The sequence below is a fragment of the Amblyomma maculatum genome, chromosome 9, assembly GCF_055883805.1.
Source record: "Amblyomma maculatum isolate TAMU_Amacu chromosome 9, ASM5588380v1, whole genome shotgun sequence".
In the NCBI taxonomy this organism is placed as follows: Eukaryota; Metazoa; Arthropoda; class Arachnida; order Ixodida; family Ixodidae; genus Amblyomma; species Amblyomma maculatum.
Genome location: NC_139352.1, coordinates 124,169,792 through 124,194,274, shown reverse-complemented (window position 1 = coordinate 124,194,274; position 24,483 = coordinate 124,169,792). Strand labels below are relative to the sequence as shown.

General features: G+C 47.6%; 1 protein-coding gene and 1 pseudogene across 4 annotated transcripts in view; both read right to left on the bottom strand.

The window, feature by feature from the left end:
• The window catches only part of AdamTS-A (ADAM metallopeptidase with thrombospondin type 1 motif A), a 638,686-nt gene that overhangs the window by 314,048 nt on the left and 300,155 nt on the right, over positions 1 to 24,483 (bottom strand). For all 4 annotated transcript variants that reach the window (XM_084579539.1, XM_084579541.1, XM_084579538.1 and 1 more), the window contains exon 3: positions 19,819 to 19,963. In XM_084579539.1, the coding sequence (XP_084435665.1) occupies positions 19,819 to 19,963 (145 nt within the window). The remainder of the gene's footprint in view (positions 1 to 19,818; positions 19,964 to 24,483) is intronic.
• Positions 336 to 2,679, bottom strand: LOC146180319 (uncharacterized; annotated as a pseudogene).

Below are 24,483 nucleotides of genomic sequence, written 5' to 3'. Positions count from 1 at the left end.
TCGGAAGTGGCCGCCGTTGAGACAAACGGTGCCGCGAGGACGCATTTATTCCGACGCCGCACTCCCCGCAGGTTTTAAAAGAGGCGAACAGAAGAAGGAAAGGTCAACGCACCCACACACCAGGGGCGCCGCGGGGAAAAAAATAAAAACAAAAGGCCGTCTTGACCCCCCCATATGCCGACGAACAGACCCTGGAGTCGCCGCCGAACGCACTGCGCGCTGCCCGAGAATCCAGAAGCGAATCGGTGGAGTCAGCTGAAGCCGTGCTCGGAAATGAGAAAAAGAGGTGGCTGCGAACTCATTTGTCTTCCGGAGTGAGCGGGTCGCGTGGTTTATTTGTCAGTTGTGTCTGCGCGACGACCGGTGAATGAAGTTCCGCTCGGCCGTGAAAAGAACCGAGGGGTAAGGAACTCATACCGGTCGGACGATTCTGCTTTCGGTTTGCGTAGCTTCCAGTTTCGGAGGAGCCGAGGATTGCAGCGCCCCAAGCAAGAATAAGAGGACTGTGAAATTTATTCCAAAGCGGTCGGAGCGTAAAATTATAATGTAAATAAACTAACAGGGAATAAAAAAAAATGGCTAGGCTTAGCTTCGTTAAGCCTGGAATATTGCGAAAGCAACGCCTTGGTTCAGCTGGTAGTTTGGACATGGTTGCCCCGTATGGCTTATGCATGGATTCACTCTGGACACTCTGGATGCTTCTACTGCAATTTTGCTTTATTTAATCCGATGAATATGATTTGGTGATCCGTGAAGAAATGGCTTTTGGTCTGTACATGGGTGATGACATAGTCGTCGGAATGCCTATACATTACTAAATCTAGGCTGCTACTCCATTGCAAGGGGCATAATTGGAGACAGTACTTCTCGTCAAGTGCTTGGATGAGGATCCTTATTGTAGTCTCTCGTGCAGATCACTTCGCCTCGGCAGCCCGTTGGATAGTATTGCAAGAGCGGCGTCGTCTCCTGTTTGGGGAGACACTAGCTCCAAAGCAGGGTGATTCTCCTCGGTCTGTCGGTACCGGCGAGGTTACTACAGAAGCTTGTAGTGGCTGTCGCACATATATTGCTACACCTGCATTTCTCGTTTGGCCGTCTCTCCTAGCCCCACCAACACAGTTAACCCAGGTTACTCTCACAGCACCCGGTTTCAGTAAAGATTAACACATGGGCAGACATTAGTAGTGTGTCCATGGCTATGGCTTGTATGTGTGTAACTAGTGATCTCACATTTAACGTGACCACTGTAATCTCACTGTTCAACACAGGTTGTTCACACCGATTAAATGCCGTGTCCAACCGATGTTTCTCCAAGCGTTCAAAATCTGCGCGTAGCGTCTTGTAAGGATTCGGTGATGTATGCGTAAACTTGTGGCAGCCCTCCTTGTTAGTAAGGTACAGCCCTTCCAAACTCGTAGCTCTACTCAAGGCTACGTACACAAGTTTCTGCGGATGGTTGGATGCATATTGACAGAACACTGCATCAAAGTTTCCCCCTTGAGATTTATGTATAGTCATAGCACTTGCAGGTATAAGGGGGAACTGAGTTCGCTTGACAGACATATGTGCTTGACCAATCTGCCTCTCAGCTGAAACTGCATAGACACCAAATCTATAGGTATCCATTGGTTAATATGGCGGACATACCCACATTGAGCAAGTTTTGCCTTGGCTATGAGGCCAACACCCGGCGGGCAACTCAGCCAAACTCTACACGGTTCTTCTTGGGCATCGTATTTAATGAGTCTAAATGTACCCACCATGCCATTCACTAATCCGTCATGTCCAAGTTTCTTATCAACATGTACGGCTTCTGTTCACACACGACGACCACCGAAGATGAGTTTCCCGTCTCAACACGACGCCTTTAAAGCCCTGATAGCCAAGAGTCTTTCATCGGGTGTTCTATAGCCAACTACCACGTCTCTAGCCAAATATTCTTTGTTCCGGCAAGTGTTGGACTACATTTGCAGGTATTGCATACTACTGCACTAGCTAAGGTCTCTTCACCCCAATCTGGATAGGCCTTTCGCAAGGTAGGAAACATGAGTTCGCTTACCGAGGTAAGTTTGTCATTATGCCACAAGCGCCCACACACAGAGCACTCGTAACCAAAGGGATTGTTCGTAAAGCGTTTGTGTGTGCACACAACTCTTCTCTCATGTTCTTCGCGTCGCTGAGCCACAATGTCACCGTCTGGTTCGACCGCAATGTTCAAGCGCGCTTCCTTTTCTTGGGCTCTCCGCTTTCGCCTTGCCTTGTTGCATTCTCCCTTCTTGGCTGCACTCTTCTTTTAGCTCCTCTCTCTGTTCCGGCGTTTCTTCAGCACGGCGTTTTCTTCTCTTGACATTGTGTCGCTCCATAGATTCTTCACCAACGTCTTCGGCATTGTCTCCGAAGTTTCACTCGGCCGTTCCGTATCAAGCGACCTTGACCGGCGTGATCGCCAGGCACATACGCGCGGTGCTCGCCGTTCTTCCCGCTCTTCGTCTGTTCCTTCGGCACGGCGCCGTCGCTTGGCCGCAGCCGATCGCTCCAGCCTCGCCTTGTACACATCATCCGACATAGCGCACTGAGAGGAGCGCACCTGCAGCCCCCCGTTTTATCCCGCTCTAGCGAGCGCTTTCTCTCGGCAGCGGCGCAGCCGGCCTGTGAAGCGTCACCTCCGCCATCGATGGCGCCAGCTGGGTCCCCGTCTCTCGGTCTGTCGTGACGTCACGCGGTCACGTGGAAACGGCGTGACGTCACCGCTCCGGCTCTTGTGAAGCCTCACCTCCGCCATCGATGGCGCAAGCCGGGGCCCGTCTCTCGGTCTGTCGTGACATCACACGGTCACGTGGCGCGCAGCTGTGTGAGGAGGCTCCATGACCATCAATGGCAGAACGTGCAAGCAGTATTGCTTTCGCAATAAAAGCAGCAGCATGGCGGGATTCTGAACAGCATAAACGTAAATGGTCAGGATGTGACAGCTCCAGTGATGTTCTGGGCCTTCTACTCGTAGAAGCCAATAGCGCTGTCAGATCATCCTAAGTCGTTTTTTTCTAGTCGCATATTGCCGTGCCATAAACCGACTTCGTCCGACAAGCCTGTCGCCTAACAGCCATTCTGATACGTTGTGTGCGGGGACCAGGTCATCTCCGAAATAACTGTTTTTTTTTTTCCTACATGCCGCCAAAGCCTGTGTAGTCTCACCACGGCGTTGTCGCCCAACTTCTCCCGTTCTTCCAAGGGCCCGCCTACTATAAATGCGGCCCGTTATTGGTGATCCCAGCGTGTAACACGAAGCTGTCTAACAATGCTCGTCAGTGTAGCATGAAATTCAAGTTCGCCACGTACGACGCCGTTCCGATGCCCGCCGTCCCGCCAGCCTCTGAGATGCAAATAATCAACAGTTTATTGGGGCCGACTAGATTCCCTTCTCTGGATCACCCTTCACTCCACGGTGAGCGCCGAAACAGTCATATAACGTCGGAGCATTATGATTACTAGGTGGAAACGACATCGGGTGCAAGACGGCGGCGACAGCGATCCATCCCGGGAATGCGCCCTTTCCCTCCGATGCCACAGGGAAGCCAAGGGCGTCCCAGAGTGGTGAAACTTTTCCGCGTTTGCTCAAGCAAACTTGGCACCCACTCTTATTTCTTTTTCAGAAATCGGAGCAAATACTTTGTACATCGACAGAATAAGTACAAAATGTGCATACATGTTAAGTAAAAGCTCACTTGGAGTAAGTTCTCGATTCCATGTGAAAACTCTATACAGTGAGTCGCTCTTTGAGAATCCTACTGACGACAGACACATCTGCTGTGACCTCGTCGTCCATGTCATGAAGACGGATTCTGCTGATTTCAAGCCCTGCAAGTTCATAGAACGAGACTATTAATATGTTCGAGACTATCTTCACTTAGTTCCCCACTTCTTGGAATCTGCTGTGGGCCACGTTACCGTGACTCAACGTAACAAGTGTGGCATACGTACGTTAAAGGAAAGCCAAATTCTTGTATATTCACCATGCAGACCACGTGCCTCCCTTAGAAGAGATATCTTAGAGAACGTGCACAAAAAAATTACGTAACTGGTATCGGCAGCTCTTCATTTCTTCCCAGCTGGCATATCCTTTACTCGCCCTTCTTGCATAACTCGTCCCGGTCTCTTAAATGTTGCCTCAATTACCAATCACTTTTGTTTCCAAAGCTCGCAACCTACCCTGTGTTAATTAGTAGATGCGTCTGCCGCGTATGGTGACAGCCCATTTTCAAGCTGCCTGGATCGAAGCGACCGAAACATCGCGCGGGTGATGACAGCTCCACGCCGGCTGCTGCACAGGAGAACGCAGCAATCTTGGGCCAAGGTGAGCATCACCAGCCCGTACAGATTGTGCTTGGATTGCTGCTGATATCAGAGGCACCGCCGTTGAGATGTCACCCATTCTTTGGAATCCTGGCGTCAACGAGGGGAAGCAACTACTTCGACCGGCAGGATTTGACCAACGCAGCTTCGATATCGCCCCGATGCTATCAACAGAAACATTCAATGCATCGTCACAGTATAAAATGGGACCACCGTGGATTGCTCGGCAGTGGGCGCGGCAGCCAAGACGAGCATCACCAACCTGTTCATTTTTCTCGTACAGGTGAGCAACCCAAGTCATTTCAAAGTAACGATGTCTGCTTACTTTTGCTGCCGTGCCCAGTTTGTGAAATGTTCTCGATTGTCTCGCTTAGGTATTTGCTTATGCTGAGCGGTGATAATCCGGGCCGCAATGATTGCAGAACATTAATTGCGGATGACATTCAGGAAATTACTCGAACCAATCAAAAACTGAGCGCGAAATAATAAGTGGGCTCGAAAAACAAGCGACAGAATGCACCAAGAGAGTCGCTGAGTTATTGTTATCATGACGAACAAGGTCGACGATCTTGAGAACACAAGAACCTAGTCATTCACGGTGTTGAGGAAGAGCAGAGCGAATCCACCGACAGCTTGCGCGATAGCGTCACGAAAACTATATTTGAAGATATTCTAGATGTTTCAGGTTTCGAACGAATTCATCGCTTGGGAAGACCAAAGAAAGACCTAGGCCGATAATCCTGAAACTCCTTAACTACAGAGACAAAATTAACATACTTAAACAATGCACAAAGTTAAAGGGCTCTGGCTACTCAATCGGTGAAGATTTCTCATTTACTGTTAGGAATATCAGCAAAAAATTATGGGATCGAACTAAAGAACACCGCGACCGAAAAGCAAAAGTCTCCCTTGCATATGACAAAGTAAACATTATTGACAATGACCTCAATGACATTGTTGAAATTAAGGCAAAAAACGAAGACGAAAACAAGCCTGGAAAACGAATAACCAGGAGCTCTTGACTGTTCTCAATGTGAACGGGCGACGTATGATTAATAAAGCGCATGAACTCGAAGAAATCCTGCTGGCTTTCAAACCCGACATCGTTGCAGTTACCGAGACATGGTTGTACAGCAGTATTTCGGACCAAGAAATCGCGCCGCCGGGCTACACAATGCTGAGAAAAGACAGAATCAAGGGGGCGTTGCCTTGCCTGTTAAAAGTGAAATAAAATACTCAGTCATGCCAGACGTGCCGGAAGCGGTCTTGTGCAAGATCTATTTGGCAGATGGTGTTGCACATGTCGGCCGCCAAATGCAGAAAAAACCTACTTACACTGTTTGTTTGATTACATGCTAAATCTAATGTCTGGCGGCAGGATACTTATGGCATGAGACTTTCCCGAATTTTACTGGAGCTCTTTGTGTGCGGGAACTGCGGCAGGCTGCATAATAGCTGACTTCCTACTCACGTTTAATTTACCTCAGCTAGTTGCCACACCCACTCGTATTCGGGGAGCATTCAGTACAGTTCTGTACCTAATATTTGTAACCGACCACTTTCTGCGAGGTATTGTCGAGAAAGAGAGCGATAGTAAACTTTAATTGTTTCCTCACTCCAGGATACCATTGGCTCGGGCTGCCTTCCGGCCCCTGGTGAGCAGGCTGCGCTGCTCAGAGAGACCCGTGTGGGTGAGCTCTGCCTCCCACTCCGCTTGGCTGAGCGCTCGAGCTTTATATTTCTGTAATTGCTCTTTGCAGTTGCATATCATGTGAAGGATGTATAAAATTTTCGGGCCAGATACTTTGCTAGGTTTGGGAATGTAGGTGCTGTCGACATCCGTACACAGGAAGGCCTTTCTGACCAAACCTCATTCGTTCTCAGCCTTCAACAGAGGAAATGACGCAGCCATAATTACGTACCTTGCTCACGAATACCCAAACTTTTATCCTCTTTGCACAAATGAATAAAATAGCAATAATGAAGTGTGGATGCAATTCAAGGCCCACATTGCATTGACTGTTTTGCACCGTCAATAGTAAAAACCATCCGGAAGAAGAATCCCTGGATCACGCGTGACATAATACACGTAAAACGCAAAAAAAAAAAGCGCAGAAACCTGCTCATGTGGCCTCGAGTGTACAAATATAAGCTTCTCGCATGGAATAAAATCAGTTGGAAGTAAGCGCTTGTGTGTCCGTCTCTTGCTGCTGTCCGTGTGTTTTTTACGCGCTTTCCAGGTTCAACATGTGTCTAACCAATTCGCCCAAACGCAGCCATTATTGAAGACATCCCAGCTTTTGGAAAAGTCATTACTCTCGTCGAACACACCATGTAAATGTCCTTTTGGTTTCCACTCTTGCTGACCTTTCCTAGTATACATTTATTTTGACATTCTGTATAGCTCCGTTCTTTGTTTCCAATTTTAGTCCTCCGGTCTGCTCTGCTTTTCTTTTTCTACCCACCCCTGTTTGAAATAAATAATAAAACAAAAATCTCGCATAACTGGTTGCCTCAATTACCAATCACTTCCAAAGCTCGCAGCGCGTATGGTGACAGCCCATTTCCAAGCTGCCTCGACCGAAACATCGCGCGGGTGACAGCTCCACGCCGGCTGCTGGCACTGTGCAGGCCTGCGAGCGGTGACGCTTAGCACGCGTACAACCCGACTCGCAGACACAACAAAGCGCCATCGCTGAAAGGGAAAGCAGCTGATGGTAGAGCATTTGTCGCTGGCTCGAACTGTGCACCTTTTGCTTTTGCCACATTTGGTGCGGGCGAAGTAAAATGGTAACGCCATTTCACTGCTCTGCTTCTTCCGACGAAAGATGGTTGTTTGGCGTCCTCACTCACCGGAACAATCCATCGATAAGGTGGTTTATTGGAAAGTAGCAGTATCTGCCAGTGGACGCCTCAACCGCGCTGTAAGGGAGGCGGCTGCAGTGAAATCGGAAAAACCGAAAGGGTAGTGGAGGGCCTCCTGGGGATTGAAGGGTGGCCTTTATGAAGGGTCTCTCAGAAACGCTAGTGTCGGTACAGGCGGCAACTGTTGCAAATCGGTGGCTCGATACGACAAGGCGAAACTCTATGCAATACGCAAAATAGGATGGTAAACTCGGCGCCTAGACTGCCTTGCACGCTTCGTGGAGCGTATGTATATACAGTTAAAGGCATGTGTTCCCAGCGAGACAGCTGATGCAGTTGCTGAAGCCAAACGACACAAAAATAATAAAAGATGTCTGATAAAGCCACGCGAGAAAGCAGAAAATACGCGCGAGTTACGGTCTAAGCAGACGACGGCGCATTCCGCTGCAGCAGAACCACGGTGATAAGGTGCGCTCGGTCCAAGCCGCGTCGCTCCGCATTAGCCCAGTTTGAGGAGCGTCCGGTCTTCTCCCCGTGGCGCAGCCGCCGTCGCTTTCGATGGCGTTTGGGATTTCTCCGGAGGCTCACATTCGAGGGACACACGCACGGTTCACAGCACTGTTTCTGAAACTGACACGAGTACGCGGCAACTGCGCAGTTCGTTCAAGTCTCTACAGCAGACATCCCTGCTGTAAAGAGAACTAGCACGGTGTGCAAAATACACGCGCAGGGGCGTGATTCCAATATTGGAATTCAGATGGCGGCACCCGGCAAGCGCCACCATACATGGCGGGAAAAAGAATCTCACTGGCGTAAGTACTAATTGTTACTTCAAGCCCAGCGATGTGCTCGCAAGTTCAACGATCAACATTGCCGCAAAACACGAGCTCGTGCAAGGTATTCCCAGGTAGTTTCAAGTCCTGCTCATAAGCACGTTTTCACAAAGCTACGCAAAATAAACAGCAAAGCAGGGAAGGTTGTTTTTTTTCTTCTTTTACATCCGAGGTTGGCGTGGCAGCGCCGAATGATTACGGGCAGGCGAATTATAGTAAAAGGCCGGGCAAGTGAAAAGGGGTACAGGGATCAAGGGAGAAGTGGTCACCCATTTTTCGGAGCCTCGGCAGAAAGCATTGCTCGATTGATGTTGTGACGGGCTAATTAACCGCTCCCGTAACAACCTCAGTTTTAAAAAAGCTAACCACAAGTCGTTTAATAACAAAGTACTGAATGGCCTCGCCATTCATCTTTGTCGGTGACTTCTGCACTGATTTTAAGCTAACTAACTTTATACAACTAGGTTAAAAATATTCTTTTTCTTCTTTATTTCTTTTTTCTTTATTCAATGATTACCCCGCTTAGCCCGAGGGCGCTACAGCAGGGGGGTTACAGAGTGGAAAAAAACACATCTTCATTTATGGAGCACACTTGATGACTTGAAAGCCGATTTCATTCACTGATGGATCGAACAAAAAAGGAACTGGCATACATGTAAGTTCTGGCACTGTATTCCAAAATTTTAAAACAATGATCTGTGCGAGCAGAAACATAATGTGGCCTATGTAAGTATATTTCCTTTCGAATGCCTGTTTAGTAGTGGTATATTTGGTACAACAGTTTCAGTCTTAATTTCCTTCTTCGAGAGGAGAGGGTTTCCCATCCTAATTCATTTTTCATGACAGTGCAGCTATCAGTTCTCGAGTACCGACACAGGACAAACCTTGCTGCTCTATTTTGAATGTTTTCAATTTTATTGCTGAGTGTTATTTGCCAAGGGTCCCATACGGCACAAGCATATTCTAGCAGTGGTCGAACGTAGGTTAAGTAGGCTATTGATTTCAAACAAGGCGGCACGTGTTTCAGATTTCGCTGTATAATGTTTAAGGTCCTGGCGGCTTTTGCAACTACGGTATCCACATGTGTATTCCATGAACAGTGGGCGGTAAGTGTCACACCTAAGTATTTATGCGCCACTTTTTGTGTCACTACAATACCGCTGATGCTATACTGTGAGGCTAACTTATGTTTTTTACGTGAAAACGTAACATGAACACATTTTTTAGTATTTAACTTCATTTTCCATTTAGAACACCATTGAAGAACACATGATAAATCACTTTGTAACTGGGCAACGTCGTCTTGATTTCTAATTTGTCTATATAAAACACAATCATCGGCAAACAACCGTATACTGGAATTGATTCCGGAACAAATATCATTTATATACATTAAGAACAAAAGCGGTCCTAAAACTGAGCCCTGTGGGACACCTGATGTTATATCTACAAAACTAGATTTCATTCCATTTAATACCACGCACTGTCGGCGGGAAGATAAATAACTTTTGATCCAGGCAAGTATTGTAGGATTAATATTTAATGCAGCAAGTTTTCTTAAAAGCAATGGGTGCGAAACAGTATCAAATGCCTTATGAAAATCCAGGAAAACGCAATCGATTTGGCCACCCTTGTCAAGATTGAATACAAGGTCATGATAAAATTCAATAAGTTGTGTCGTGCAAGATAAGCCCTTACGGAAGCCATGTTGTTCTGAAGCCAGTAAGTTGTTTACCGATAAGTGTGTTATTATCTCTTTATATAAAATGTGTTCTATTACTTTGCACGGTATGGATGTAAGTGAGATAGGCCTATAGTTGGCGACTTCTTTTTTTGACCCCCCCTTATGAATGGGAACAATGTGTGCAATTTTCCAATCATCTGGAAGGGCACCGCAAGATAGCGACTTGTTGTAGATTACATAGAGATGAAGAGAAATAGGTTCAGCACAATGTTTTAGAATTCGAGGAGAAATGCCATCTGGTCCGCTTGCCTTATTATCGTTAATTTTATTTATTAGTGCTCTGATTCCATTCACAGATAGCTCTACTGGTTTCATAGCCTGAACAGCACTTATTTGATGTAAAGGACTGCAGCTGTGCTTTGGTAAGTACACCGACCGGAAGTAGTTATTCAAGCAAGTAGCCTTTTCAGTACCATCTAATAACGCCTCATTATTAAAAACTATTTCGCTGATTCCCGTTGGATCTGCTCCGTATCCTTTCATGTACTTGCAGAAAGCCTTGGCATTCAATTTTATTTCTCTGCCAAGTTTTTCAAAATAGCGTCCCTTTGCATCCTTTATATTCCGTTTGTTTTAGTGTTACAGCAACTGCGGAATCTGCGGCGACGCAAAGGCAAAACTCATAACGGCTTGCTAATCCAGAACCGAGAATTTGTGCAGCTCATGATATTTTTTTTATTCACTGAAGATAAAATTCAATTACAAATTTTGAAATCGCCTGAACAATGCGACGACACCTGGACTAGAAGGATGCATAGAACAGCTGTCAAGACTGCTAAAAAATCTAGTGAATGAGAATAACAAATGTTAAATCCTTAGCACCTATATAAGTTGAAAATCTGCAACTAAATATTTCCCAAATGACAACGTGCCAGTGTTTTCTCTCCAAAACTGTTTTCCCTCAGTGAAGACAGCAGGGGCGATAAAACCGTTCGAAGCACTGTGGTCTCATCGTGACGTCCGGTAGGTAGCTAACGAGATAGCAGTGCAGTGTGTCAATGGTTAATGATGGCCTAAATAACGCCTTCCTTCGTGCTGCTACTGATTCAGCGCGTTTCTAACGTTGTTTTGTCAGGCTGTGTAACGTCACCGGTAGTGGCTTATTTGAACCTGTGCTGAGGAGTAGCATGTGCCGATACCAGGCTCCAACCTCTATTTGTGCCCCAGTTAAGACAGGCGAATATTCGGAAATAAAACCTACGCATTCCTTTTAATGGAAATCATGTGAATTTTATTAGGAGCCACATAAAGTACTCACTGGTACGTTTCGTTCCTCCTACTTGAACAAACACACGGCAGTAACCAAGCTCTTAAATGTCGCTCTAACCACTCAGTTTTCGATCGCAACGGAAGAATTCTAAACCAGGTATTTTCGACTAAAAGGGTAGTCATCTTTACTCGGCAAAAAAGAAAGCCCGCCAAGTTTAAAACTGCTCCATACGCCTCTAAAAAAAAAAAATGATAAGTTGGTATACAGGAAAATAAAGGCGCAGCATCGGTCACACTTGCTTTGTGAGCACCTATGGGAAGGAATGTTGGGAGTGAACGTGAAAAGAGAGAAAGGTTTGGTTTGGGGGGGGTAGGGTTTAACGTCCTAAAGCGACTCAGGCTATGAGAGACGCCGTAGGGGAGACCTCCGGAAATTTCGACCACCTGGGGATCTTTAACGTGCACTGACATCGCACAGCACACGGACGCCTCTGCCTGCAACCGAGCGGCCGGGATTGAAGCTGTGCCCTTGGGTTGGGCAGTTTAGTTAGTTGACCGCTGAATCACCGTGGCGCAGAAATTCAATCAAGGCTGTCTTTGTGAACGTGCAACGCAACTCTGCAACCTGGGACCCTATTTAACGCCCTATTTAACTCCCCTTGTGCAATGAGTGGTGGGCACTCAAAGGTAGAAAATAATTAACACCCATCTTACGGAACGATCCTCACCGACTACCTACTTAGTCCGTTCTCCTTTTCTTAAACCATTTTCTGGGTACCAACAGCAATGAAAAGGATTTCTACATTTTTTTTTCTTTTTTGCGGCCGTTATTTGAGCTCGCTAGCAAAACAACTACTGAGGAGGTTGTGGCCTAAGTTGTGTTTCCTCCCACTGCTGCGTTATACGATACATGGCGAAGCGGCTGACGTATGAGTATACAATGCATCTTTGCACCACCAACTCGACCTTGCCATTCCACCCTAACCGAAGCCAGCGGCTACAGGATTTCGAACCCGCGGCCTCATTGCCAGACCGACTGGACAGAGGCGATAGAAGACGGTGCCGCCAAATCCCGAGGGACGAAAAAGGTAGTTCCCAGAAAGATGGGCCTTCCAGCCGCAACCTGCGCTGTGACGGTTGTTTATATGCTTCACCTTTGCGAGTGCATTACCATGCAGACCCAAGGACACCACAACAACGCAATAAAATATGGCCGTCTTCGCGTTGCAGCCGTAGTTGTGTCGGCTGTCCGTGGCGTAAAAGGCGGCAGATTAGAGACTGCAATCAAGGCAACCGAAACAGGAGCGCCTGTTGCAAAACAAGCATGTCGGAGTGATGTCTCCTGAAACTGTGCGTCAAGGAGGGGAATCTTTCTTTTGCGTACTATACGGCACCGAAATGGAAAAGCTGCGCCTCCCTTGCCTGCATGCGCATCATTCCTTTCCAAAGTTGCGTCTGCTCATTGTTGCTCCCGAAACATTTCAGCTTTGTCCTTCCCCGCAGCAACCTCAGTCTGTGCAACCACTTGTGGATCCGCTTCTATCCGTTGTACCGAAGTTACGGCCCTTTCGGTCTGCTCCGTGGTGCGCTCTGGCTCCAATGTCGCTATGCCGGTCGCGGCTCCCTCTATGTCGATCGCGTCTACATCGCGCCTTTTCTTTTGCGTACTATATGGCACCGAAATGGAAAAGTCCAAGCGGAGTTGCACAGATTAACGAGCTGCGTCTCTTCCTTATCTTCGCTTGCACTGAGAAGAGAGCGCGCAAAACGATACATTGCGTGCAACCCCAGTGTAAAGTGACACTGTTTCAGAAGGGAGGGAAGAAGAGAGATGAGCGGGTTTTTTTCCGTCGTCAGCCCCTATCATTTAGCCTAGCCCGCACTGCGCGAGTCACAACCGCCCGACAAATATGGTGCGTCGTGTGCCGAGAGTGCGCTCTGGATTCGTCACTGGGAACCCCGAAGCGGTCAGCGTGTACGCCCAACTCCCAGCCCAGACTGTCGCCATCGAACGGTCTCTCAGACAGCCTTGCGTGTGCGCCGAACAAGCCAGGCACACGGCAAGGACGACACTGCAGCACACCGGTGACGTCACGCTCTCCTTTACTTTCAGTTATCGTTCGCGAGCAAAAGCGGTCGCAGAGTGATGCGAGTGGCGGCCAAGGTCGCGGTGATGTGCGCAACGGAAGGAGTTGGGCAGTGGTGTACAGCCGCAGATTCGAATACGCGCGGTGCGAGCTTGGGTTTCTCGGGCCTCTCGAAGCTGGCCTTGAAAGGACGACCAAGACTAGTGGGGCGACACCGCGTCCTTTCTTTGCCACAAGCGGTACCATGGCGCACAAACATTACTGGCGAGCGTGTACTCGGCTTAAAGAGCCCAACGATTATTATGACGTCGCGGACAGTCCCCTTGTGACAAAATAAAGGGGATTCACCACGGATTAACCGTGGCGTCATGAAAATCAGTCGACGCCATTGAGGGTCGCGACTACTGCTTACCAGTATCCGACTATAGACGATCAGGACGCGTTCACTTAAATGCAACACAAGAAATGTTTTCACACACAGTTGAAAGTAAAAACACACAGCCAACTAATGACATGTCCACTGCATTACTCTACAAGTTCTGACCCCCCGAATATAGTCTTGGTTATAGCTATTTCTACTCCTGCTGCTTCATTTGGCTTAGTTTACATGGCTCGTATGCACGTTCAAACGACCTCGATTTTTTCACGAGATATAAAGCGAGAACGTTACTCCGATCGACGGCACTTTGCGAACCATAATACGACGATTCGCCGTCGCACGTTTTGACCGCCGTGCGAGTGACGGCAATAGAAACAAGATATCCGGTGCACTCGCAATGCAGTCGTGATCAACCGATTCGCGACTATATGGACGCCCAAAATAGGCAGTGATCTGACTAGTGCTCCACTGAGGTAATCAAAATTATAGGGGACAGTTTACTTTAAGGACAGCGTTAACGGCGCCCGATTGCGGCTCTCCTTGGGGACGCTCCTTTGCTACTGACTAAATCACTAATATCCTAACTGACCTTAATTGCCGTACGGTTTCGCAATGGTCCTAAGCTAAGTATGTAGGGTTTCAAAGATCACCGGATATAAATATAAAGCCCCACTTTAAAAGCAGGCCGCCCCAGCCCGGCCTAACAGTAGCGCCCCTGGGTGCGAAAGCCTGGAAGGTTTTGGAGCGCATGCAATATTTCACAAGGTCTTCAGGGTGTAAACAAATTACTAATGAAAGCATTGGTAGCGTATGTAAAGAGTGATAAACAGTGATAATGGTATATAATAACGAATACTAATAAAATAATAAGCCACGATAATTAGTGGCATAAATGAAATATAAGACATCTGCTGCGCGCCATGGTTGCCTGCACACCGCGCAATTGCTACTGTACGCCAGACCATGCCAGGATGGCGAGTGAGCCAGTCTCGGCCAAAGAAGTAAGCGGTGTTCGGTGGGCTGAGTTGGACATTTCGGGATAGAAGACGCCGTAAACGTGAACACATTACCTAATGTGTGTATCCTAGAGCGTAACTAAATTGAAACTAAGAGGGAAAAAACGAATACTGAACAACAGCCAAACCGAATTATAGACCAACGCCGTGTTTACAAACAAAGGGGGCGCTCGCGGCGTGGCAGCCCACTGGGGGTGAAAAGTAGGGTTAGTGCCTATAGGAATACACGGAACCGAAAGATTTCAAAGCCGTTTTCTCTTTTCGCGGAGCACCTATGATGTCATCATTCGACACAGAGCAACCATGAACATCCTAGGAGAGATCGTGAAAATATGAAATCTCATTAGTAAGGCGAAGTATTTTTAAAACACCGCGAAACGTACGGGGGTGCGAGTTGGGAGGGCGACCCATAGAAACACATGTATAAACACAGCTTACCGCAACATTTTTCTCGTTTCGCAGAGCACCAGAAGTGGTGGCCGGTGGTTAAACGTTGGCCATCGCTTTGAAGAAGTGTGTGACAAGGTATGGTGCATCAATGCGGAAGCACTCCACTTTTAAAACTCCTCAAAAAATCTATGTTGTGAATCCGGACACCCCCAAAAGAAGAGACATCTGGGCGAGTTGGTATGGTGACATGATAGAAAAACAGCGCAAAAGACGTGCACGTCTTTTGCGCTGTTTTTCTATCATGTCACCCCCAAAAGGCTCATATGCGAATCGCGCAGTTTCGCTTACAGTCTGCTATGCTGCCGCATGGAGTAAATTAGCTTGATAATACTGCTGCTCGAATGATACATCCTGGACAGAATTCCGTTAAATAAACGAAATGTCAAACGCCATACGACCGAACGTGAATCGCGCATTGCAGCAGACGACGGCGCAGCAGGCGATACCCTCCAGATCCGGAGCGTCTGCTAGGGCTGCCGCAATGTTGGACTGCATGAAAAGCTTGTCGGAATCGGCGCTACAGTGAAAAGCTGTACACTGGCGGCGTTGTGCACCCATTTGCTATGCCTGCATTGGGAAGTCCTCTGAACTGACGCGGGCGCTATGCCACCATCGGGCATGGCAAACATTGTAGTGTATTTGTAGAATGTAGCTTCCCTGCAAAGATCGTCCAGGCATCCCTGGAGACCTACAATTATACTGAATCAGGTGAGTGCGCGCAAGGTCATCAAAGGGCCTATAGGCTAGTTAGCTAATTTCCTTTCTTTTTCTCCCTGGTATCTCGATGGTTCTCATATATCGTTCTGCGCTTTCTGCCTCGTCTTTCTTTTCTTTCTTTCCGTATGGCGCAGGCCACTTAGAGCGTGCACGGACGTCGGAATATAAAGCCTCTCAAAATATTTACTTGTGACTCACCACATTATTGTATCGCGACTCAGCTTCATTTTAATACCGCGTCTACTTTGCCACGATCGATGTTTTCAGAACGGAATGACGTCGTGCCCGTTATTTTGCGTTTTATTCATCTCGATTTACAAAATGAACTGTGTCGACGGCATCATTACCCGGCTCGTGCGCCTCGCCAGAACTTGAAATGTTTTTTTCTTCTTTTTTTTTTTTTACTTCTGCCATGCAACATGATGTCAGCGCGTGGCACAAGATGTTCACCAAAATAAATAATAAACGCCGCTTGGGCGACTCGCCTCCTAGACGTGGCGTTTCGTCTGGAAACGCGCCGCACATAAATATGCTTTACAGAGATGTCAGACGCGAAATGTTGTTGCATACGTATATTCATGGTCTTGAAAGAATGCTCTTAACAAACGACTGCTTTCGCCTTCTTCTTTGGGTCTTTGAGAACCGTTCTTAACATATTCTTTGTATGAGCTGCGCTACCACCAATGCATTTCGAACTCAGATTATTGGCAACGAGGGGTTTTAAAAGTAGATTGCCTCTTTGTCACACACTTCTTCAAAGCTCTGGCCAACGTTTAACGACCGGCCACCCCTTCTGGTGCTCTGTGAAACGAGAAAAGTGTTGCGGCAAGTTCTGTTTACATGTGTTTCTATGGGTCGCCCTCCCATTTCGCACGCCCATACGTTTCGCGGTGTTTTAAAAATACTTCGCCATGGTAATGAGATTTCATACTTTCACGATCTGCTCTAGGATGTCCATGGTTGCTCTGTGTCGAATGATGACATCATAGGTGCTCCGCGAAAAGAGAAAACGGCTTTGAAATATTTCGGTCCCATGTATTCCTAAAAAAAAAAATCCTACTTTTCACCCCCAGACAGAAGAGCCACCGCATCTTGCTTACGCCACAGATCGGTGTTGATCTATAGCTTGCATAAAGCGATGCACGCTGGGTAATCCGCCATGTTGTTGTCGTTGTCAGGAGACGATCGCAACAGCACCGCGCATTTCACGCGACCTCCACGAGGCGAGTGCGAGAAGGCCTCTCTGAGCGACTCGAATGGCTCGCCAACAGACGTGTGACCAGCCTATAGAAATCGTGAATGGCGGCGATGTTGACGGGCGGACGATTAGTGCAGTCGTCCGTGAGTAGCTTGAACGCCGCCTTTTCTTCATAGCGCGCTCAATCTTTCGTCCACGCATACACAGGATTCTGCCGGCATCTTGCGCGCACGTAGAGTAGCCGCGTGTTTGCTTCTTGGACCGTAGAAAACGACAAGGCAGTCTGTGCCTGGCTGCGTCATCTGCTGCCGGATTACCCAGCATGCATCGATTCATCTCGTGGCTGGCAGCAGACGACGACGCAGCAAGGTTGCATTGACCCTTGTCGGTTCACCAAGCAAGCCCCCGCGTGCGTGCAAGATGCCGCCAGATTCCCTGTCGACGGAAAAACGCTAATCAAGGCAAAGCACTCCGACATTAATGAATTTCTAGTTATGAGGTTGTCTCACGTCTGTTGGTTTCGCCCTTTACCTTCTCGCACAGGTGTATTCTTGGAACAACGCGCCAGCACCGAGCACTTGAGCTGTGTTGCGATGATTCTGTCTTCTGCTGCCAACGACAGCATCGCGCATCCCGGTCTTGGTGCATTGAAGGCACGTGTTTGATTCGACGTGAGACGCCGCAGCGAAAAGGTCATCTTCCGCTCTCGCAGTGCTAGAGGAAACCCATTCCGCGCTCAGATAGCTGCAGGGAGTTCGATTTTGCAGTTAATAGTCTGACTACAGGCTCATTCAACGATGTAATTTATTTTATGTTGCTGTCATCGTACTTCCCTTTCCAACCTCATGGTGCTCACCAGTCCAGAACAGTTGATTATATAGCGTAAACGTTGAAAGGAGCTAGCTTAAGCGGCAGCGTGCCACCACACAGCAAGATATCGTCGCATTTTATAACGCGATCCGTACTGACCGGCAGAGATAGGCTAGAAGTTCATGGGACGACGTCCTGTCCATAGGTTATCAACTCCTCTATGCATGCCGTGTCGATGGCGGCATTCAGATAAATCTATGGAACACCGAGTTGGAAGCATTCACTCCTTCATTGAGTGGTCAACTCAGCTGATTAATATGCTTCAGATCAGTCTTTCTGACGACATCCACCAGTTCAGTTTGTTGGATAGATCGATATGCAGGCCATAACGTTTTGCAAAATTGCAAATTACGAGCGCTGCGACGGAGAACAACAACGAGAGAGTAAGGACAAGGACAGGCGCTCGTTCCTTACTCTCTCGTTGTTGTTCTCCGTCGCAGCGCTCGTAATTTGCAATCATGTACCAACTAGCTCAACTTTCCGTAATACGTTTTGCCTGCTACTGAGGATATACGCGCACATCTGCTCGGTTCGCTATACAGATAAATGAATAAATGCATAAATTACTGCTTACCGACGATATCCCCCTCTTTAGTTTATTGGAAAACAAACTGCATAGGCCAATGGATGGAGACAGAAATGCCACTCAAAAGTTTACCATGCTGCTGATATACTGATTTAGTTTGATTATAAATAAGTGCCAGTCACAGGCTTACCTGCTGACTTGGCTTATGTGTGTGTATGACATCTTGGGTGCCAAACATAACCTGTAAAGAATCGTCCCTCAGATGGTCCACTTCCGGAAAAAGTCCTGGTCGATTACTGTCAAGCGACTTCAACGCCCCGTAAAGTTATCGCATATAAATTTGGTCACAACGGTACCAGAGCTTCGCATACCATCCAAATACGTCGGAAGAAATGGTCCAAGGTGATGAGACTGACACATCATCGCGCGGCAGTGAGACATACTACTATGAACTACTCAAGACGGTAAATAAAAATTCGGGGACACTTTGGCGACTAAAGTGATGAAAGGGACTGAGTGCTGCATTCTGCTACGCGACTGATGCGCATGTAGCGATGAATGCTGCTACGAGTAAAGCGAGCGACTACTCTCACATTCTGAGAGTGCATTTATTCAGCGAATTCTGCTGGCAACGACGAGATCGCGCTTCTTGTATCTTCGCAGTTGTTCTACGTTTACTATTGTGTGGTTGATTTTACCGGGTGCGCGGCATTAATTAGTAATTAAATGCATAACTGCCACGAATTAGTGGTTATTAATCAATTATTTATTATGAGTAACTAGTAATTACTAATTATCCATCATGCCCCAACTGCCCTTCCCCTTATGCCTACCTTTCCCACTGCCTATTTTCATGTCCGGTTGCATTGCAATCGGGATTCTTTCCCACCTCCTCCCATACTATCTGGACCTGGGCGGACTGGCTTGGTGCTTAGGGTGAGGAAGAACAGCGCCTGCTCGTCCAGCAGGCCATCGATGTATTAGGCGCCTAAGTGTAGTGCCTGCATAAAGTCTTTTACTACTACTACTACTAATTATTTAGGCATTATTTAGTAATTATTTGTACGTGATAATTATCACTCATTAATTAGTAATTATTAGCTAGCTATTAATAACTGATCATTGACTGGCATATGGCCATATAAGGCACTCCTTCACTCCTTTTAACTTTCTATCTCCTGCATCCCATTCCCACTTTCTCAACTTATGCCTTGTGGCAAACTTTTCAAAAAAAAAAAAATATATAAGGCACGCATTCGCGCATACTGTGGTGGTGCTCTGTGATTGGTCGAGACCTCCATGACGTCATCTCATCTCGAGCAATCAGAGCCGCCGCAAAAGCGTGACCCTTTTGCTGACGACAAAGATAAGGCATTAAAGGCTTTCACCTTAAAAAATATTGGAGCATGCTAACAATAGCTCGCTGCAAAACTCGTGGGTGGCGTAACCATTAGCTAAGCTTTCTGAAGATCGCGGCTGCTTTTGGTACTTCACTTGCAGAGTGACTAAGAAAACTAGAAAGACGCATGATGCGATCTTCCGCAGTGCAGTCTGCCCGGGCGAAGAGCACTCACCGGTAGAAGAGTGGGGTGAGGAAGTGGCGTTGCTGGCAGCCGAAGAGTGATGGTGCCTCAGCACGTGCGCGCCTCGATGGTCATTGGCACTATTCAGTGGCTCGATAATGAACATGCCCTGGGACGGTGAGTGAATGTAGCCAGTCTGCGAGAGAGAACAAAAGAGGTATTCCGTTAGACGGCCACAGGAAGCGGGCAGTCTTTGAGGGTCACTTGGAAAATTTGAATGAAACGCATCCATCCCCTAAAGAATAGTTTATGAAGGTGCTAGCAATATAAAAGGGAAGAGATGAGGCCGATCAATAAACCAAGTTAGACGTGAGACTCGATATGGTTACGCTCATACACAGTGTTGACAGCGCCTTTTCTACCGTTCCAACTCACGGCCGTGACAGTAGAAGCTCATTGTGACGTGGTCTGACGTGCCGTAGCAATTGCACGGTGCGCCTATGCAGGCAACTATTTAATTTATTTTTCCTGTTATTTTTAATTTGTATTTTATTATAATATACGACTAAAATAGTCGATTTTTATTTCATTCATTGCTACTTATTACCTTTATGTGTCCTACTAAAGCTTTTATTAGCAACTGGTTTACGTGCTGAAGGCCCGGTTAGACCACACGGTCTTAATTGTGGCGAAACCCAGTTATTATTACAGCCACGAAATAGCGACCGACCTGCATCTGCAAGCATTCACACTTTGCCATCAAGTTAAAATACTTCCCGGCAAAAACTACGAAAAGCACCAGGAAAGCGAGTCTCAAGTCCGTTGGAAGGCTGGAAATATGGTCACAAGTTTGAGAACAAATAAACCCGTTTCATAATTAATGCTTTGTCTTAGCGGCAGTTCGTGCTGTCAGTTTACAAAAGCAAGACAAAAGTGCTCAGCATGTTCTTTATCGTTTCTTGCCTCGCTGCTCATTGCGGGGCGGCCGTTTCTACAAATGTGCTATGCGAAGCGAGTTAGAAACTGTCTTCTCCGTCTAGTGCCATCCTCAAAAGTGAGTATGCCCGCTTTAATGTTTCACCAACAAGGGTAGATTGCGAACACAGCAAGCAGGATCATCAGCGGACGTACAAGTGTCTAGAGGTGCACGACGCGCTGGACTAGCATCCAGTCTTGCGCTCGGCGTTTTGCTAGCCGTTGTTCACGTCCAATCTCTTGAGCCCGTTACCGTTTTCTGGCTTCGGCGCATCGCCGATGCCTCTCCTTGTAAGACTGCATCGACACTGATTTAACCTATTTCACCCTTTCCACTTTCACTCCTCTGAGCGATCGTCTTTTTATTACTGGGCGACGGCCGAGATCTGCCCCTTAGACCCTGAGTGGTGCGTCCCGACTACCGCTTTGGCGCACGCGTCAGGATTTCGACGCGCGCATGCAACATCGGGCATCGCATGCGTTGAGAGAGTGCGATCGCCAGGGGTGCGAAGTGCGTGAGGACGGGACTGAGCGGTGCGTCAGCTTTCGTTCTTCTTCCCTTCAGGTGTCGGCTCAAGGTCAAAGACGGCCGGGGATACGCGACGGCTCGAAACCTGGCGCAGTATTGCTGTCGCAATAACCTTGCTTGCAATATTGCTGTCGCAATAACCAGCCGGCCTGAAGCGTCAGGCCGGCTGTCTTAAGTTGGTGAAGGTGCGTTTGCAGGAGAATTTCTTGCTTGTGGTGTTCTTTTATCTTAATGTTGAGGTTTTATAGCGCAATGACAACAGAGACAGCGAGACACAGGCGTTTCGCCTCTATTGTCACAGTCTTTGTTCGCGCTATAAACTTCTGCATCACGATGAACTACAAAATGGCCGAAAAGGTTGACAATAGCTTTTACTTTTATGTAGGCAGTTCAAATTTTATTTAGAACTGCGCGGTCGACCTTGTAAGCTGTGCTGTGTTCCTCGAATTTTGGGCTTAGAAACCGCAGTAAATACGAGCAACAACTATCCATGTATACAAAGGCTTGGAAGTTTGCAGGAGTCGAGTGGATACAGCTAGCCCCGGAAGAGGCCTTCACTCTGCAGTGGATATAGTCAGGAAGGTGACAACGATGTATTCGCCAGTCCGCGATAAATGACATCCACCCTCCAATTTTAAAGCGGTGAAACAGAGAGTTAACGCAAGAAGTTGGGCGTCTAAGGTAGCATCTTTTCTGTCGCCGCACAGCAAGACAAAAGGAGCCGAAACAAAAAGAGAATTTTCGTCAAAAAAAAAAAAAGTGCGAACTGTCACGGCGACGTATTTAGGTCGTAGAAAGTTATGTTGAGCGCAAGGAAGAAACAGTTCAAACGGACGGGACGTGTAGAAAGGCGAGACCTTGCATTTGAGTTGACTAACAACCAAATCGTTTACTGCGACACAAGGAGCAATATATAGCAGAGAGCCAAAGCGCATACGAAAAATAAATTGCGACACAGTCATGGTCCTGATATCACACAACAACTATCAAAGCCGTCCCCGATTGAGATACGTAAGCTCTTGTGGGAATAGAGCAACGGACGGTTAGCTGACACACGTGTCACCAAATTCGTGAATGTGAAAAGCCTCAGAGATGAGGCGTGAGGTCAGATCATTATATTTGGCGATGATTGTGGTCTGGTTTAAACACGCCTCACAGTCCTTACAAGTGGTGGAATGGATGACTATGTTATTTCGGCATGACTGGTTTTCTATGTCTTTGGCGTGCACGCGTAGTCTATTATTAACGCACCGTCCAGTTACCCCGATGTAAAATCGGCCGCATGAGAGTGGAATCATCTAAACAACACCACAATAACAGTTCACAAATTTATTTCGGTGTTTCTTTTCACATGCCTTCTTCCTAATTTCTTGATTGACTTTCTTGCACAACCCTCCAAACTTATTCCTGCAGGAAAGAAGAAGCTTCACGCCGGCTTTGCTGACAATCTTTTTGAGGTTGTGCGAAACTTTATGCACATACGGTATGCACGCCATGTTCTTATTATTTGAATCACGTGCAACTTTCTGAATCCTGCTTTCTGATTGTATTGACTCTGCTACGTCAGGTAACCTGAAGTGGTGAGCCTAGTGATCCGTGCGCCAAAGCTGGTCTGAATTTTGTGTATGCATGACCTAGCGAACGTGGACTGTTCGCTAGTGTGGATAGCAGGCTTTTCATCCAAAAATAAGGGGTTTGCATAGGATCCAGCCTCGCTCCCGTTCTTAGTGACCCGTTTTTAGCCTCGTGCGATAGAAGACAAGCTTGACCATGACGCCGTTGTTAAAGTTATTCGTTATGTTGACGATTTTTTAGTTTTTTATCGCAAAGATGACGCCAAACAACATATTGTTCAGATTTTTAGCACGTTCAGCACTGCACTTGTGGTTTCTACGTCGTCATAGGCCACCAATCACCACGGGTTCGAGCGTCGCGCGAGCTGAAGCGCCGATCAGTCGTCACCACGCGCACACTGAAACACCGCAGCGCGCACTCAACCTCCGCAGGGAGGAGAGTGCTTCGCTGCAAAACGCAAGCCTTCTAGTGACACAGAAGACATTTGTTCAACGCAGTCCTCCAGCGGTACAGAAACAGTCAGTCACCGCGTCCCGGGAGCGCACGAGGAGCTCCCCTGCGTGTACGCACTGCGCAGTGACAAATAATGCGCGCCGCAAGCACGCAAGGCCGCGCTGTGATCTCTCTCTCGCGGTGACCAAAGGGTTCCTTTGAGAGAGTGTGGGCAACCACCGCAAGGTACGCCTGTCGCGGATCGTTGGATCACGATCGACAGGCTCGAGCTGCGCTCTCAGGTACGACCCGGAGCAGACGAACTCGAGTACACACTGGTCTGCGCGGACAAAGGCCGGCAAACAAGAACAGTAGCGTACGCACCTTGCGATGTCTCGGAGGGGGTCTCTTCTTGGGCCCCGCCCGGAGGGTCGCGCGAGCGCGGCCGTCGAAGCGGTGCCGTGTTCCCGCCAAAAGGCGCCAATGAGAACAGCCACTGGGACGCCAAGGCGGAGCTGTGGCCGAGTGACAGTGACAAGACGTCCGGACATCTCTCCGCCGCCTCCGGCGGGAGGAAGGGAAAGAGGAGAACAACAGGGAAGCATGCGGCGGCCGCGGAAAGGGCAGCCGCAGCAAGCCCGAATCCAACAAATTTATTGACTGACAACTGACCGCAGAATTCCCTACTGACAACAAACTTAGGTTTTTAGATCTGGAACTTGTGCTATCGACGACCATGTGTATTAGATGCACTCTCCACGCTCCCAGAAGAGCCTTCTGACCTTTCAATCGGCTCACTCGAAGATTGTTAAGCGCGGGATAGTAAAAACCTGCATGAAAGCAGCCTTGTATAGGTCATGTGTACACAAAACTCAGACCAACTTTGACGCACAGATCACTAGGCTCACCCCTTCAGGCTACCCGACAAAGATCCTTTCAAGCGTAGCAGAGTCAATACTATCAGAAAGCAGGATTCAGAAGGTTTCACGCGATTCAAATAATGAGAACATGGCGTGCATACCGTATGTGAATAAAATTTCGCACGACCTAAAAAAGATTGTCAGCAAAGCCAGCGTGAAGCTCCTTTTTTCCTCCAGGAATAAGTTAGGAGGGTTATGTAAGAAAGTCAATCAAGAAATTAGAAGGAGGCATGTGAAAAGAAACACCGAAATAAATTTGTGAACTGTTGTTGTTGTGTTGTTTAC